Source organism: Garra rufa, chromosome 15 (assembly GCF_049309525.1).
Source record: "Garra rufa chromosome 15, GarRuf1.0, whole genome shotgun sequence".
Lineage (NCBI taxonomy): Eukaryota > Metazoa > Chordata > Actinopteri > Cypriniformes > Cyprinidae > Garra > Garra rufa.
Genome location: NC_133375.1, coordinates 25,421,571 through 25,436,175, shown reverse-complemented (window position 1 = coordinate 25,436,175; position 14,605 = coordinate 25,421,571). Strand labels below are relative to the sequence as shown.

Genomic DNA, 14,605 nt, shown 5'->3' with positions numbered 1-14,605 from the left:
ACCCGATCCAGTCAAAGGAACCCAGTGCAGTGAGTTGCTACAACACACACACACACACACACACACACACACACACACACACACACACACACACACACACACACACACACACACACACACACACACACACACACACACACACACACACACACACACACACTCACTCACTACTACTACTACAAAAATAATCTATCTCCAAGCAGCAAATATCGGGGTTCAAGCGCTTAAGGCATTTAAGCATGTAAGACATTACATATTATTTAGGAAGGCTAAACCCACATTAATCAATTATTAAAAAAACATTTTTTGGCAAATCCAGGTCATTTACCATAGAAACACAGTGGTTTTGAGTTCTTTTTAACTGTTATAACTGGTCCGATCTACGTAAAACTTTGCATGCTTGTTTAGAATCACCTGTCTTATGTGCTCACCAGGGTTTGTGAAGTTTTGAGTTTTCCTTTAGGCTTTTTAGGATTTTGGATAAATTTGGACAGGCCCCTTTTCTAAACAACCCAGTTACAGACTCCCAAATGGTAAATTTCAACATTTTTTGATAATTATTGACCTAGAGAGTTCAGAGAACCTAGGACTAGTTCGCAAAAGTAGGTTATTGACAGGTTTTTTTCCCCAAGTAGGTTTTTTTTAACCCTGTAATAGTGTGACCTTGTGACCTCAGATTGAGCTCTAATATATGTGTTCTTAGTTTGGTGAAGATATCTCATTCAGTTTAGGAGTTATAGGCATTTTACTAAAAGTGGCCCTGCCCCTTTTAAACGTTTTGGCATCCCTTTGCGACGGTGAGTCGAAAGTTCAAGCTTTTATGATAATTATTGATATTCACTGTCCAGAGAATCTTTCTGCACTGGTTTGATTCAGACTAGTTTGCAAAACTAGGTTTAAAAAATGTGAAATACCCATAAAGTTTGCCAGGTTCATGATCAAGGCTGAGGCATGGGTTTTGTCCGACTTGAGCCAAGGATTCCAACAACAAAAGACAGTTGAGCCTATGACTTACGGTTTAGGAGTTATGAGCGATTTTGTACTTTTGTTCGTTGTAGCGCCCCCCATCAGGTCGATTGGGGCGAGCCTTGGTGACTTTGTTGACGGTGTGAGTACTACCATCCCTCCAATTTTCAAGTCTATACGACTTATGGTTTGGTCTGCATGATCATTTTTACATGGAAATTGCTGATTACATAGAGATACACGCTTGAACCCCAAATAATAGTGTCTAGCATGCTATGTTACCAGGTAAAGAGTTTTTTAAATCTAGAAAGACATTAAGATACTTTAATCTTTGGGGTTTTTTTTCCTTTTGCCAGCGTTTACCTGTGACAAAGGCGAATTTCTGGACATGAGGACTCAAGAGTGTCAGAAATGTGTTGCAGGGACCTATTCTCTTGGGACGGGTGTTGCTTTCGACGAGTGGGACACTTTGCCCACTGGCTTTATTAGCCATGGCATCAGCATGAACCTTGGAGACACTCACATAAATTGTTCCAAGTGAGTGATATATGTATGAAAAATTGAGAGCTACAGCATTCAGGATATGCAAACAGGTGCTAGTGCTTAAAATTCAAGATCAAGTGGATGGCTGAGCCATTCAGCATTCACTTAACTGTAATTGCATGCACAGAATGTTTTAGGTAAAAGTGCTTAATGAGTCAGGACCTTGAATTATTTGGAATTAAAAAGAAACTTTGTGGAAATTGGCTTTAATGGATACCCATTGCATGTGCCTCTTGCATTTGTTCAGCTCAACATGGATTCCGAAAGGTGATTATATTGCCTCTAACACAGATGAGTGCACTTCAACTCTTTCCTATGCTGTGAGTCTAAAGAAGCCTGGATCTGTGTCCTTCCAATACTTCTATCCAGACAACCACATGTTTTTTGAGTTTTATGTAAGTACTGTGGCTTCGCCAGTTAGATTTTTCTCAAATATGTTTACAGAATTAAAGACATTGTGGTTAGATGAAGGATAGTTCACCCAAAAATGTAAATTCTGTCATTAATTACTCACCCTCATGTCCTCTTTGGAACACAAATTAAGATATTTTTGATGAAATCCAAGAGCTTTCTGACCCAGCAACACAACTACCACGTTCAAGGTCCAGAAAGGTAGTAAGGACATCAGTAAAATAGTACATGTGACATTGTGGTTAAAATGTGTAATTTGCGTTCCAAAGATAAACAAGGGACTTACGAGTCTGGAACGAAACAAGGATGTAGAATTAATGACAGAATTTAAATATTTGGGTGAACTATCCCTTTAAATTGCATTTGTATATAGGGCATTTTTATATTTAAAATATAAATAACAAATAATAGGCAATGTAAAATTAATAGATTGAGTTTTATAATCACCACAAATATGTTTCTGGTGCTATATTCCTTTGATAATGTTAGATCTGATATGGGATATGATATGCATTTGCTAACAGGTTCAGAATGACCAGTGTCAGTCTACAGACTCTCAACGTCGCTGGATGAAGATATCGGAAAGTGATTGGGATGAGCATTATGTAAGTCTGTGTGTGTGTGTGTGTGTGTGTGTGTGTGTTTTCTTGAGAGAATACGAAGAACCCTCAGGCCTCAAAACCTTTTCTTCCTGCTATCTAACCAGGTACCGCTAAATAGTGGTAACAATGTTTTGTACTGGAGAACAACAGGTTTTTCTCTGGCTGCCAACACTGCCAAACCAGTTCTCCTGAAGAACATTGCCATCTCAGGTATTTACCCATCACAATTATTTGTCCACTTAAAACAAGATTGCAGAAATTACTTTTGAAATGCATTAAAAAATTACTCAATAAATAATTGACATTTTCTTCAGGTGTCTCGTATACATCTGAGTGTTTTCACTGTAAACCTGGTAGCTATAGTGATAAACCAGGGGCTGCCCGCTGTGTCCCATGCCCTGCTAATTCATACTCAAATAAGGGAGCCACCGCGTGCCAACTCTGTGAGGCGGACAAATATTCAGGTGTGTGTTTTAGCACTTTTAAAGGGCAATGTTAATGTTAATTCAGGTCAGTCATCAACTGCTATTGTTATCATTTCATGTTCATTATTGCTTGTTCGTTATTTTCCCTTTGTACTTATATATAGACAGTTTGTGACCCTGGACCACAAAACCAGTCATAAGGGTCAATTTTTTTTATATTTAGATTTATACATCATTGTTATCCATTGATGTATAGTTTGTTAGGATTGGACAATATTTAAAAAATCAAAATATTGAGAAAATCGCCTTTAAAGTTGTCGAAATGAAGTTTTTAGCAATGCATATTACTAATCAAAAATTAGGTTTTGATATATATTTATGTTAAGAAATTTTCATGGAACATAATCTTTACTTAATATCCTAATGATTTTTGGCATAAAAGAACCAGGGTCCAGGGTCACATATTATAAACATTACATTAATTATATTAATTAAAAGCATTCAATAAAATATAAAGCTTGATATAATTATTGACAGATTTTGTGGTTAAACTAACAAATATATCTGTCGTATACTAGAAAGTGTGTATTTCACAATGCATTTAAGCATTGCTATTTTTAATGACTGGTGGTCACCCAAGAAATGCCTTGTAAAGGGCTTTGAACGTTACATCTGCATAGATGTGATCAAGCATTTAAATGTAAGCATGTTCATGTAAATGACCTGCACGTCCCAGCACCTTTACACCCTGAGATTTGCCTACTGTGTTTTATCACTTTATCTAAACGAGTCTGTGTGTTTTTCCTAATGCCACGGGCGTTTTCCTCTCTACTGCTTATGTTACTTCAGGAATTGGATCTGGAACCTGTCTACAGCGACCGCCCTGCAAGACAACCGATTACTTCTATACTCACACACCATGTGACTCCAGTGGTCAGGTACTACAAAAAATAAAAAGAGAGATCTTTAATTTAATTTTATTTTATTGATGTAACATCTCCTGCTGACAATTGACTTTTTTATGTTTAGACACAACTGATGTATAAGTGGATTGAGCCCAAAATTTGTAGTGAGAGTGTGGAGGGGGCAGTGCAGCTTCCGGCCTCAGGGGAGATGATGGCCTGCCCTCCATGCAATCCAGGATTCTTCTCCAGCAACACCTCCACCTGTGAACCCTGCCCACATGGCTTCTATTCAAATGGAACAGGTAGAGAGAAACAGCCAAAAGACAACAATTAAAGATTTCGCTCACCTATGACAGCATATGAATCTCTGTTATATCTCTAGATAACAACACTGCATGTGCAGTTGAGGTCAAAAGTTTACATACCCCTTGCAGAGTCTGCACAGTGGTAATTATTTTATTAAAATGTATTTATTATTATACAAAATGCATGTCATTTTTGATTTAGTACTGACCTGAATAAGACATTTTACATGAGTCAATTTTTGTCCTGAACAGTTAAACTGCCTGCTGTTCTTCAGAAAAATCCTTCAGGTCCCACAAATTCTTTAGTTTTTTAGCACTTGTGTGTATTTGAGATGAATTTTGTATGATTTTTAGATCCATCTTTTCACACTAAGGACACCGGAGGGACTCAAATGCAACTATTACAGAAGGTTCAAACGCTCACTGATGCTCCAGAAGAAAACCCATTGCATTAGGTGCCGGCGGGTAGAAACTTTTTGAATTTGAAGATCAGGGAAAACTTATTTTGTCTTCTGGGAAACATGTAAGTATCTTCTGTAGCTTCTGAAGGGCAGTACTAAATGAAAAAAAGAAATGTAGGCAAAATAAGAAAAACGACACATCTTCATTCTGTTCAAAAGTTTACACCCCCGGCTCTTAATGCATGTTTTTTCCTTCTGGACCATCACTAAGTGGTTTGAACCTTCTGTAATAGTTGCATATGAGTTGCCCCCAGTTGTCTTCATTGTGAGAAGATGGATAAAACACACAAAAATGCTAAAAAAACAAAGAATTTGTTGGACCTGAAGGAGTTTTCTGAAGAACAGTGGGCAGTTTAACTGTTTGGGACAAACAAGGGACTCACTAAAGAAAAAAAAAAACACAGCTCATTCATTTAACAACACAGTATTAATAATCACGTATAAGTAATCTTTTTAATTTTTAAACTTTTTATTTTCTCTTGTGGACTATAAGTAAATGTCTTTTATTAGAAATATCTTATTCAAGACAGTATTAAATAAATAATAACATACACTCTGTATGATCCCTCTTATTTTGGACATATAATTAACATTTTGCAGATTCTGCAAGGTGTATGTAAAGTTATGACCTCAACTGTATATAGCACATTAAATGTCTTTTTGGTGTATTATTGCAGTGACAGAATTCATTATTAGAGATCATTAACTGTTTTACATTTGTTAAGAATGTTCAGAGTGTCCTGCTGGAACAGAACCAGTTGTGGGTTTTGAATATAAATGGTGGAACAAAATGCCCAGAAATATGAGGAGTACAGTCTTCAGCTCAGAATATAGAAGCACTGAGAGGAGCACAGGTAAATATCACCTTACTATCTCCTCACAATTTGATATGATTTAATTTATAATTTTAAGTGAGCCATTGATTAGGGCATAAGCTGTTTTTGAATTTTTTTAGACATTCTAAAGGCATCCTGTCATATATGTTTGTGAGTTATGGGGGTTTTGTTGTAACAGGTTGGGAGGTTGCAGGTGAGTACATCTACACCACACCAAGCAATCAGGACTCTGACTACACGATGCTGACGCTCACAGTACCTGGATACAGGTGAGCACACACATATGTTAACAAACAGCAACTGCATCTACTACTAATAATAATCTCAATACCTCATATGAAGCATCGATATTAAATGGGTAGTTCACCCAAAAATGAAAATTCTGTCATTAATTACTCACCCTCATTTTGTTTCAAACCTGTAAGACCTTTCCTCTTTCTGGCCTTGAATAGACAGCGATGCAACTGACACTTTCAAACGAGAATATATTTTTGAATTAAGCCTTACGTGATTATTCTTATTATCAACAATATTCTTACTACCTTTCTGGGCCTTGAATGTGTCAGTTGCATTGCTGTTTATGCAGGGTGAGAAAGCTCTTGGATTTCATTAGAAATATCTTAATTATGTGTTTTCCCGAAGATGAACAAAGGTGTTACGGGTTTGGAACAACATGAGGGTGAGAAATTAATGACAGAATTTTAATTTTTGGGTCAACTATCCCTTTAATACTAATAAAAGAGATAACATGGGCTAATAATTAATCAATACATGTGATTTTTTCCCCCAGCCTGCCTAATTTCCAGAGTGAAGACAATGAGAGAGCTCAGCTTTCCAGAATAACATTTGTGTTTGAAACACAGTGTACAGCTGATTGTAAACTGTATTTCATGGCAGTGAGTTTGACCATATTTTATATTATTGTATATATGACATTTAGAATTTAAAGCTTAAAGAATTTTGTGTGTGTGTGTGTCTTACGTTCACCAAGGCTACATGTATTTGATAAAAAATCCAGTAAAATTAGCAACATTGTGAAATATTTTTATTTTATTAATATATATTTTAATATTTATTATTAAATATAATATATATTTTACATGTAATATACAGTTGTGGCCAAAAGTTTTGAGAATTACATAAATATTGGAAATTGGAAAAGTTGCTGCTTAAGTTTTTATAACAGCAATTTGCATATACTCCAGAATGTTATGAAGAGTGATCAGATGAATTGCATAGTCCTTCTTTGCCATGAAAATTTACTTAATCCCAAAAATAACTTTCCACTGCATTTCATTGCTGTCATTAAAGGACCTGCTGAGATCATTTCAGTAATCGTCTTGTTAACTCAGGTGAGAATGTTGACGAGCACAAGGCTGGAGATCATTATGTCAGGCTGATTGGGTTAGAATGGCAGACTCGACATGTTAAAAGGAGGGTGATGCTTGAAATCATTGTTCTTCCATTGTTAACCATTGTGACCTGCAAAGAAACGTGTGCAGCCATCATTGTGTTGCATAAAATGGCTTCACAGGCAAGGATATTGTGGCTACTAAGATTGCACCTAAATCAACAATTTATAGGATCATCAAGAACTTCAAGGAAAGAGGTTCAATACTTGTTAAGAAGGCTTCAGGGCATCCAAGAAAGTCCAGCAAGCGCCAGGATCGTCTCCTAAAGAGGATTCAGCTGCGGGATCGGAGTGCCACCAGTGCAGAGCTTGCTCAGGAATGGCAGCAGGCAGGTGTGAGCGCATCTGCACGCACAGTGAGGCCAAGACTTTTGGAAGATGGCCTGGTGTCAAGAAGGGCAGCAAAGAAGCTACTTCTCTCCAAAAAAAAACATCAGGGACAGATTGATCTTCTGCAAAAAGTATGGCGAATGGACTGCTGAGGACTGGGGCAAAGTCATATTCTCCGATTCTTTCCGATTGTTTGGGGCATCTGGAAAAAGGCTTGTCCGGAGAAGAAAAGGTGAGCGCTACCATCAGTCCTGTGTCATGCCAACAGTAAAGCATCCTGAGACCATTCATGTGTGGGGTTGCTTCTCATCCAAGGGAGTGGGCTTGCTCACAATTTTGCCCAAAAACACAGCCATGAATAAAGAATGTTACCAAAACACCCTGCAACAGCAACTTTTTCCAACAACAGTTTGGTGAAGAACAATGCATTTTCCAGCATGATGGAGCACCGTGCCATAAGGCAAAAGTGATGACTAAGTGGCTCGGGGACCAAAACGTTGAAATTTTGGGTCCATGGCCTGGAAACTCCCCAGATCTTAATCCCATTGAGAACTTGTGGTCAATCCTCAAGAGGCGGGTGGACAAACAAAAACCCACTAATTCTGACAAACTCCAAGAAGTGATTATGAAAGAATGGTTTGCTATCAGTCAGGATTTGGCCCAGAAGTTGATTGAGCGCATGCCCAGTCGAATTGCAGAGGTCCTGAAAAAGAAGGGCCAACACTGCAAATACTGACTCTTTGCATAAATGTCATGTAATTGTCGATAAAAGCCTTTGAAACGTATGAAGTGCTTGTCATTATATTTCAGTACATCACAGAAACAACTGAAACAAAGATCTAAAAGCAGTTTAGCAGCAAACTTTGTGAAAACTAATATTTGTGTCATTGTCAACTTTTGGCCACGACTGTATTATTGTGGGGGAAAAGCTGGAGCTATAGCAGAAATAATTGTAATATGCTGGTTTGGTGCTTAAGAAACAGTTCTTTTTTATTATCAATATTGAAAACAGTTTGTGCTGGTTAATTATTTTGTGGAATGTTTTTTAGAATTCTTAAATGAATAGAATGTTCAAAAGAACACCATTTATTTGAACACAAAACTTTATACATGTCTTTACTGTCATAAATCTTTAAAGCTTACTTTTAAATGGTACAATCATTGTACTGTTTTTGCCTAATTTTGTAGAGTATTTTAAGATTTGTCTACATCTCTCCGCAGGGGCAAAATGAATGGAGTAATATTGTGGAGAGTTGGTCTGGCACTAAAGGGAAGCAGTCCTACTCTTATCTTATTAAAAGCAACAGCACTGTTAGCTTCACGTGGGGTTTTCAGCGCACTGGGATCTTCAGCACAGTAAGATAAAACTGGAATCTTTTACTTCTTTCCTGTTTTGTTTTTACGTTTTTACTACAAGTACTACAACGATTTTAGACTCTAAAAATCTTTGATGATCTACTTTCTTACAGAAAAATGAACACAGCTCTGACTATGCTAAGATCTACTCTGTTCACATCACTAATGTGATTGGAGGTGTGGCTTCAGAATGTCGTCAGTGTGCTCTGGCTGCCGTTGACTCTGACTCTGCCTGCGTGCCCTGTCCTCCAGGACACTACATGCTGAACGGCACTGGAGTGTGTAAAAGCTGTCCCTCAAATACCATCATCAGACCCGAGCAGCCAGTCGGAGAGCAAGCCTGCATACCTTGTGGACCCAATACTTACAGTAATGAAGTGAGCATTATTTATTTAAACTTGTTTCTAGATCATTTGCTCTTTTCCATTCCACAAACACATCCTGTGTGAACGGCCCCTGTTCTTTCAGCTCACTGCAGTTTTAAAGCCTTTGTTTTTAAAGAGATAGTTCAACCAAAAGTGAAAATTCTGTCATTAATTAATCACCCTCATGTCGTTCCAATCCTGTAAGACCCTCGCTCATCTTTAAATGTCAGATTTTGCTATATCTAGTTTACGAACAGTACCTGTTCCAGTCAGTAGGTGGGACTGTTGTCAGTCGACAGGTTTCAGATTCAACATTATTGATTTAAAGATCTGACAAAGAAATAGTAAAACTGTTCAGCAGTTGAGAACTTGTCTTATATCTTCCATGCTTAATAAATTTTACAATGTAAATATTAAAAACTTAATTTTTGATTAGTAAATCAAGAACTAAGAACTTCATTTAGACAATTTTAAGGTGATTTTCTCAAAATTTTGATTTTTTTCCCACCCTCAGATTCCAGATTTTCAAATAGTCGTATCTCGGCCACATATTGTCCTATCCTAACAAACCATACATCAATGGAAAGCTTATGTATTTTTTTTTATATATCTCAATTGCAGATGTACCCTTATTACTGGTTTTGTGGTCACAAATAGATTTTAACAAATCATGCACTTTCCAACTATTTTATATATCTAGTCGCTTCTGTTACATATGTTTGTTCTCTCTGTTCACAGGGTCGTTCTGCGTGCATGAGTGACTGTACATTATCACTGCATCATAAAGGAGAGATGCTAAATTATGATTTCTTTACACTGGCAAATGTCACTGGCTTCCAGAGCAGCCCACGCTTCACCAGTAAAGGGCTGCAATATTTCAACCATTTCAGTGTGGCGCTGTGTGGGACAGAAGTAAGAGAATACATTCAGCCTCCTTCAGTTTTTATGAATGACTACAGTGTGAGATGTAAAAGCTCAGAATCAAGCAATAAAGTGTGTCTGTCTCTTATCTAGACCAGGGCTCTTGCATCCTGTGTGGAAAATGTAACCGAAAGCAAGAGAGATGTAAAAGGCTACATCTGTCAATCTACTGTAGTGCCTTCTGAGGTCAGGGGTCAGAGCGTTGTGTCCTCTCAGCCCTTCAGTATTGGAGATACTTTAATCGGTGAGTGCTACCAATGCTTTCAAATCTCTATCAAATAAACCTATCACAGTGGGTCCTGTGGATTCATCAGATGCCAATTTTTTATACTCAGGAGTGACTACTGACTTCAAATTGGATGACATCTCATCAATGGATGGCAACTTTCCTGTTGAATCACAGCTGCCTGATGTCATTTTCTACTACAGGTGAGTGTATTTGCTTGCAATGATCTGTGTTTAGTTTATTCTAATGCTCACAAACAGTTTGACCATTTGTTGACCTCAACTCAGTATCTCAAATGATTTACCTCAAACTGATCTGCAATGATGTTCTTCCTATGATGGTGTGAACAGATCCAGAGAAACCACGCAAGCATGTAAAAATGGAAGATCAGCCTCCATTAGGCTCCGATGTGATCCCACTGTAACACTGAAGAACCATGTTTCTTTACCAAGGTACAACATGAAAATGTAACATTAAAAAGTGTATTACTTGTTTTTCTAAAAAAAAATCATTGTTCAACAGTGACACCAGCAGGTAAAGTTACAGCGGGAGTCCAGGTCTCTCTCGCCTTCCTTGAGCCCATTGAGTTTTAACAGACCATCAAGAGTTTTATCATGCATGTTCTGTGTTTGTGAATCAGTCTGAATGAACAATATAATTGCTACCATATAACCATTTTGATACGTCAAAATAGGACTTAAAATGGAGTGAAAACATGATCTGTGGGAGTTTTCAATGATTAATCAGCTTGGTGAAATTTAAGGTAAATCTCTGTTTGTGAACAATATTTACCAAGCTTTGATGACTTTTAAAAAATAGTTAATTAACTAGTAAAAACAATAGGTGAACATACATTCACAAATAAAATATATTGTTTAAACTGTTACTATCTTTACTATCTAAACTGTTATTATTGTGGAATAAATGTAAACTGCTTAAAAGCACTGTAATAAATATAATATTGATTACATTATTAATGTAAAAATATAAAATATATATTTAAAAAAATCTTTTTTTAATTAGAAAATAGTCTAATTATATCTTATTTCCCCAAATTGTGCAGCCCTATTTTGGGGCTATTTCAAGGAAAAACAGGACCAATCAAAAGTTTACATCCCCTTGATTCTTAATACTGTATTCTTACCTGAATGATTTTTTTTTTTTTTGTATAGTTATTGTTGTGCATGAGTCCCTTGTTTGTCCTGAACAGTTAAACCGCCACAGTTCTTCAAAAAAAATTTTTTTTAGGTCCCACAAATTCTTTTGTTTTCAGCATTTTTGTGTTTTTGAACCCTTTCCAACAATGACTATGATTTTGAGATCCAGCTTTTCACACTGATGACAACTTGGGGGACTCATATGCAACTATTACAGAAGGTTTAAATGCTCACTGATGCTCCAGAAGGAAAAACAATTAAGAGCTGTCAACTTTTGAACAGAATAAAGATGTGTACATTTTTCCTAAATGTGATTTTTTTTTTTTTTTTCATTTATTACTGCCCTTTAGAAACTAAAGAAAATACTTACATGATTCAAGACAAAAGTTAAATTTACCGTGATCTTCAATTTCAAAAAGCCCCTCGTGTAAAAAGATGGATCTGAAAATCACATTGTCGGAAAGGGTTCCAATACACAAAAATGCTGAAAAAAAACATAGAAATTGTGAGACCCGAAGGATTTTCTAAAGAATAGCAATTCAAAGGAACTTATGAACAACATCACTAAACAAACAAAAATAAAAAAAAAACATTAAGAATCAAGCGTATGTAAAGTTTTGAACAGGGTCATTTTATAAATTCTATAGTATAAAAACTATTTTCTTTTCTCATGCATTTTGAATGAACACTTTTATTTTTGTAAAATAATTAACATTTTGCAGGTTCTCCAAGGTGTATGTAAACTTTTGACTATGTATTCCAACTTTCAGACAATGGAAGAATATCACTCTCAAATGCTTGTTTTCTATGTGTGTGTATTTGGTATAGCAACTGCTCAGAGGGCACCTGTGATGGCTGCTCCTTCCATTTCCTATGGCGCTCCCAGTATGCCTGTCCTCTGTGCTCTGAGAGGAACTATAAGGAGATTGTGAGCGCTTGCATCCAAGGAATTCAGGTACATGTCAACTCACGTCATAATTTGTGAACAAGACTATTTTCCCACAATTTATTAGATGACTTCATAGCTAAAATGTGTTCATGTTTCTCAGAGGACTACCTATGTGTGGCAGCAGCCTCTAAGGTGCACAGGTGGGGTGCCACTGCCTCCTCAAAAGATCAGTGCCTGTGTGACGCTGGACTTCTGGCTGAAGTTTGGTGTCTCCATCGGAACTATAGCTGCTATTTTGCTTATTACAATCAGCTGCTACTTCTGGAAAAGGACACGCAAGTGAGAATTCATTACTGAAAGCAACATTTCAAAATGAGACTGAAAAATTGTCACCTTAACATCCAGTAATAAAATAGTGTTGTTTTATATCTATAAGCCTAATTGTAGATAAATTGGGAAGAAACGAAGGCTGCTGTATGTACTCAGTATTCATGTCCTCTCTTTAGGCTGCAGTATAAGTACTCAAAGCTAATGATGACTGCAGGAGATAAAGAGTGTGAACTTCCAGCTGCAGATAGCTGTGCCATCATGGAGGGAGAAGATGCAGAGGATGACCTCATCTACCTCTCCAAGAAATCTTTCTTTACTAAGATCAAGTCATTTTCCAGAGAGGTAAGGAGGTCACGGGACAAGACTTCACTTTGGCCATACTATAAACTCATTAAACTGTGTTTAATGTTACAATAATATTAGCAATAACAGGCAGATACATATTTTGACAAACTTCTGTTGTTTTACAGAGAACATCAGATGGCTTTGATTCTGTTCCTCTGAAATCATCAGCTGCACAGGAGATGGAGATGAACTAGAGTTTCTCAGACACAGGGAGAGCCAGCAAGAAATGTTTGGCCCCTCACAAGACATCCTTGTTGCTGTATTTGACAATATAACATCAATACTTTTATTCCCAAAGAGACTGAGTGAAGAAAAAAATACTGAAAAACACGTCTGCCTTATTAATGTCACCTCATAAACCGTGGTTGTTTCAATTGCGTCAGCAGACTGAAGGCAGTCGACTGGCATAAGAAGATTTTGAAAAACCTTTTTTATGATGGAAGTTTAAGAAAAAGACCTATATCATTGTGTAAATGAGCCATTCTACAGAACTGGTTCAAAGTTGGTAACGTCTTGAAAAAAAAAGAGTCTGTATGCTAATTCTAGTAATTGTGCAGTTCATTCTTTTTTTCGTATTTTTAGAAAGTTTTGGAACATTTGTACTCTCCCCAAAAAATATATATATTCTATTTTATTAAAAAGATTTCCAAGATACATCAATAACAATTACAATTGTAACAATATTTCAAGTGTAATTTAAGAGATTTCTTGTGGTATTTCGAATCCAGTTTTTCTTTGTAAAAGGCAAAAAGTTGATCATACTGATTTCAAACTGAAGGATTTATTAGTTTGAATATACATTGAACCAAACACTAACATAATATCTTAACTGATAATTCAGTATACTTTATTTTTGACAAAACATCCCATGCTTCAGTCGTGACAGGACGTTTTTGGTACTGACAGTAATGTTTTGATAGCGACCACATCACATTACAGTATTTTAATTCACATACTAAAAACACATTAAAAATTGACATAACTGTACTAAAATTTTGTTTAGTGTAGTGACAATTTTATGGGATAACAGACAAAAAAATCCAAAGATGTTACTACCCGAAACTTCACCATATATTTTGGTAGTGGCTGTTTCGGTAGTGACAATTTTAGATACTTTTGAACCTAGCTCAAAGATGCTAATCAGCACATGGTTAGCTAGCACAGTTTTGAACAGTTGTACCAAAGTTGTACACAAGTTTAAACTGAAATTTACGGGTTAAGGTTCAGGACAGCCACCTCCCAATTGCAAGTACTCACTGAATGATAGTTGTGTATATTAAGCTTACTGATATTTTAAATATTGTTGGCTTCAATGGATAATAAGACGATCTTAGTAAACATCTAAGATTTGATACTTAAATGCTTTTTAAATGTGTTTGTTGGTTGTGGGACAGAAGTTTGCACCAATTCTGTAGAATGGCCCATATACCGTAAGCCTATAGAAACATTTTATACCAAACATATATGCTTGTTAAAGATAATGTATAATTTCCATCTGACATGTCATTCTGTGATGTTGATACATCAAATATGATTTTTTTTTCTCTCCATTTGGGTCAGTGAGATGTTTTCATGAGATGAGAGCTACACCTACCTTACAACTGATTGTAATTTGTTGCATATTTAATATTTCTTAATCATTCAAATGTTTTGGTATACTAGCATTTATGTTGTGTGGACCTTTTTTGTTGTTTTTGTTATATTTGTATTTCAGAAAATGTCTTGTTTGTAATGTTTTTCTTAAAGAATATAACCTACCTGATAAAGCTAATGTGTCCATCGTTTATTAAATCTTGAGATTAACTATAATTAAGCCAAGCT

At 36.3% G+C, this 14,605-nt stretch overlaps 1 protein-coding gene across 1 annotated transcript; it reads left to right on the top strand.

The window, feature by feature from the left end:
- Positions 1 to 1,322: 1,322 nt before the first annotated feature.
- elapor1 (endosome-lysosome associated apoptosis and autophagy regulator 1) lies at positions 1,323 to 14,535 on the top strand. Its single transcript, XM_073819065.1, has 20 exons — positions 1,323 to 1,503; positions 1,757 to 1,904; positions 2,445 to 2,525; positions 2,627 to 2,732; positions 2,837 to 2,986; positions 3,797 to 3,885; positions 3,977 to 4,154; positions 5,344 to 5,472; positions 5,633 to 5,723; positions 6,245 to 6,350; positions 8,417 to 8,551; positions 8,665 to 8,928; positions 9,655 to 9,828; positions 9,931 to 10,081; positions 10,173 to 10,266; positions 10,414 to 10,515; positions 12,049 to 12,175; positions 12,270 to 12,448; positions 12,616 to 12,781; positions 12,910 to 14,535. The coding sequence occupies exons 1-20, from the start codon at positions 1,355 to 1,357 to the stop codon at positions 12,976 to 12,978; spliced, it is 2,688 nt and encodes an 895-aa protein (XP_073675166.1). The 5' UTR covers positions 1,323 to 1,354; the 3' UTR covers positions 12,979 to 14,535.
- Positions 14,536 to 14,605: the final 70 nt, after the last annotated feature.

Bases quoted from the DNA above. Each gene is read 5' to 3' on its own strand.
- elapor1 (XM_073819065.1), top strand. From the start codon at position 1,355: ATGAGGACTCAAGAGTGTCAGAAATGTGTTGCAGGGACCTATTCTCTT. The intron at 2,526-2,626 runs GTAAGTCTGTGT...CTATCTAACCAG, and splicing joins GTGATTGGGATGAGCATTAT to GTACCGCTAAATAGTGGTAA. The intron at 12,449-12,615 runs GTGAGAATTCAT...TCCTCTCTTTAG, and splicing joins TTCTGGAAAAGGACACGCAA to GCTGCAGTATAAGTACTCAA.